Genomic DNA, 3,069 nt, shown 5'->3' with positions numbered 1-3,069 from the left:
TACGCTGCTTCACGTTGCTGGAATAATTCTACCCCCCAATCAAAAAGTCAATAACTGTTACTACATTTAAGGCAAATCTAAAGAAATTTTTATTAAGTACACAATTATTGTAATTTTGCAGCAATTTGTATATAATGCTATTTTATTTTATGATTATATTGAAAAATGTTATATATATTCTAACTTAATTTTTGTTAATGATATAATTTAGTGTAACTCTTAGTAATAAGTTTTAAAGTTTAGTTTTTTATTTTGTTTTATTTAGTATGGTACTCGCAGAAAACCAGCGTCATGGCTCTACCATGACACATGCTGAGCGAGGGCCATTTTTGGCGCATGCATGTAATTTAACAATTCACTAATTCCAATTTATATTTTGTTAATGTACCAAATAAACGATTTTTCTTTCTTTCTTTCTTGACTTAAATACGCGGACGGGCGGGCAGTTGCGCAAATTGTTGAACGTACGCAAGTTAGGGTTAGGGTGTGCGATGTCTCTTTGGATGTTAAGTTTATAATGTTGCCCAATGCTACTGAAAGTTTGTTGGGAATTTTATTTTATTCAGGACGCTGGCATGGTGTTAGATTTTTCTCGCGGTATTTGGTTTATGAACCACGATAGGGTCCCTCAGCCCATCGTCTTTGAACATAATGGTGGCAGGTCATACGAACCTTTGCATTGCTCGTCTGTGGGTCTTCGCAAGGATGAAGGATTCCTCTTAGGTAAGGACGAACGATTGCAGCTGTCCAACCTTCTGAATGTCAATGAGGACATTTTTACTCCAGGGGGAGGACCGACTCAGTTTGCTGTTCACCACATTGATACCGGAGACGCAGGCCTATTGCTAGTCCTCCTTATCGCGTATCTCCAGCGAAGAAAGAAGTTATCAGAGCGGAATTAGAGAAGATGATAGAAGATGACATCATTGAAGATGCTGAGTCGGAGTGGGCTTCCCCTGTGGTGCTGATACCCAAGAAGAATGGAGAGGTCCGCTTCTGTGTCGACTACCGGAAATTAAACAGCGTCACCCGTACTGATAAGTATCCACTTCCTGTCATAGATGACTTGTTGCAGAGTACCAGAGAAGGCTATGTCATGTCCACAATTGACTTTAAGGCTGTTTACTGGCAGACTATTGTCGCTCCGAAGTGTGTTTTTGCCAAGGAGAGGCTTACTTACTTGGGACATGTTGTGTCTTCACAAGGCATTGAACCAGATTCTCGAAAGATGGAGGCTGTGCTGAAAATGTTGCCGCCGACGAACCTGAAGACACTTAGAACCTTCTTACAGACGTGTTCGTACATACATACATACATAAAATCACGCCTCTTTCCCGGAGGGGTAGGCAGAGACTACCTCTTTCCACTTGCCACGATCTCTGCATACTTCCTTCGCTTCATCCACATTCATAACTCTCTTCATACAAGCTCGGCGGTTTCGGGTACTTTTGACCTGACCCTTTACCAGGACGTCCTTAATTTGATCAAGATACAGTCACAGTTGAACATTATTGCGAACCGCACGTTACTCGGGTTGAGTCGACAGCGCAGTGGTCGTCAACATTTTATTTATTTATTTTGTCATTAGTACTTTTACTTTATCTAGTCACCATGAATGTGTGCAGCAGATGCAAGATGTCATATAATGATGGTGTGCAGTGCTCTTCCTGTAAAAGCAATTATGACTTCGGTTGTTCCGGCATCACAGAACAAGGCTACAGAAAGTTGGGTGCTGATCGAAGAGCGAGTTGGAGATGCGCGAGCTGTAGAGGCACGTCACCTGTACGAGGCGAGGAAACTGTATCCCTCGATAGGATCTTCAACGAGATTCTTGATATGAAGCGTCAGCTTACCAATTTGCCTGCATTGCTTGATGAAGTGAAATGTATAAAAAATGAGCTGCAGGACCTGCGAGCATCCTGTGAGTTTAATAGTAGCAAGCTGGATGAATGTACCACGAGGATTGAAGCTGTAGAGGCTAGGCTACCAGAGGTGAACCAGCTTAGAGAAGAACTGGCGGCGACTCAGGATGATCTCGTAAAATGCAGGCATTCGCTTGCGACGAAAGAACAATGGTTGCGTCTTAATAATGCAGAAATTAAAGGAGTGCCCACCAAGAAAGATGAAAATCTGTTCGATATTTTAGACTCAATTGGTAAATTTATTAAGTGCCCGATTTCTAAGACGTATATAAATCATATAGCTAGAGTACCGCAGCACAACAGTAAAGAAAAGTCCATCATCGTTAGCTTTACTAACAGATATATGAAGGAGGAGTTTGTGGCTGCGGCGCGGTCAATGAAAAACTTGAAATCGAGTGACTTTGGCTTTCGGGATAGCACGCAGCGAGTTTTTGTAAATGATCACCTAACGACGGAGTCTAAAAACCTGCTGACAAAGACGAAGTCCGTCCTCAAGGATAAGATGGGATATCGTTATGTGTGGGTGAAGTATTCCAAAATACATGTTCGTCAAAATGACATTTCTAAAATATTTATAATTAACTCCGAAAGTGATTTAAACAGACTGTCTTAGGCTGCTTGCTATTTGTTTATTATGTTAAGTCATTGTTTTTTATTATATTATATTATTTAAGTGTCATTGTGCTGTTGTGGTATAGTTGTATCGAGTTATCGATGAGTATGTTTTTGGTAATTGATTACTACTTAAATTTATTCATACATAACATTAAAATGTTTTTCACATCTGCCGAACACTCAATGACGCATCATTTCTTTTGTGTGTGCTCGTGTCACGAACACTTCAACTATGTGAAGTCATGACGCAGCACCCGCGGTTCCGAGTACTCCGGCCACCGTTGTCGCTGCATGGGAACGGGTTGCGCAACGTCCATCGTCCGACCGCCCGGCAAGAGAACTCATTCCGTATCCTCACATCGGTTCGGTCTCACTTGTATTGTTATAATTTAACATTGTAGTAATTTTAAATTAATATATGTAATTCTTTAGTTCATTATTAAATAGTTAAAAAGATTTTGGTTTTTTTTGAAAACTGCGGCTATCACCCGCTTAATTGGCGCAGTCGGTAGGATAGTCAAAATATACGCAG

The 3,069-nt window shown here is 40.8% G+C and overlaps 1 protein-coding gene across 1 annotated transcript; it reads left to right on the top strand.

The window, feature by feature from the left end:
- The first annotated feature begins 1,561 nt into the window (after nt 1-1,561).
- On the top strand, nt 1,562-2,704 carry LOC132904303 (uncharacterized). Its single transcript, XM_060954233.1, has one exon. It carries the CDS (start codon nt 1,612-1,614, stop codon nt 2,533-2,535), a length of 924 nt encoding a protein of 307 aa, XP_060810216.1. The 5' UTR covers nt 1,562-1,611; the 3' UTR covers nt 2,536-2,704.
- Nucleotides 2,705-3,069: the final 365 nt, after the last annotated feature.

The sequence above is a fragment of the Amyelois transitella genome, chromosome W, assembly GCF_032362555.1.
Source record: "Amyelois transitella isolate CPQ chromosome W, ilAmyTran1.1, whole genome shotgun sequence".
Classification (NCBI taxonomy): Eukaryota; Metazoa; Arthropoda; class Insecta; order Lepidoptera; family Pyralidae; genus Amyelois; species Amyelois transitella.
The sequence above is the reverse complement of the archived record's forward strand: the minus strand, read 5'-3'. Positions and strand labels throughout refer to the sequence as shown.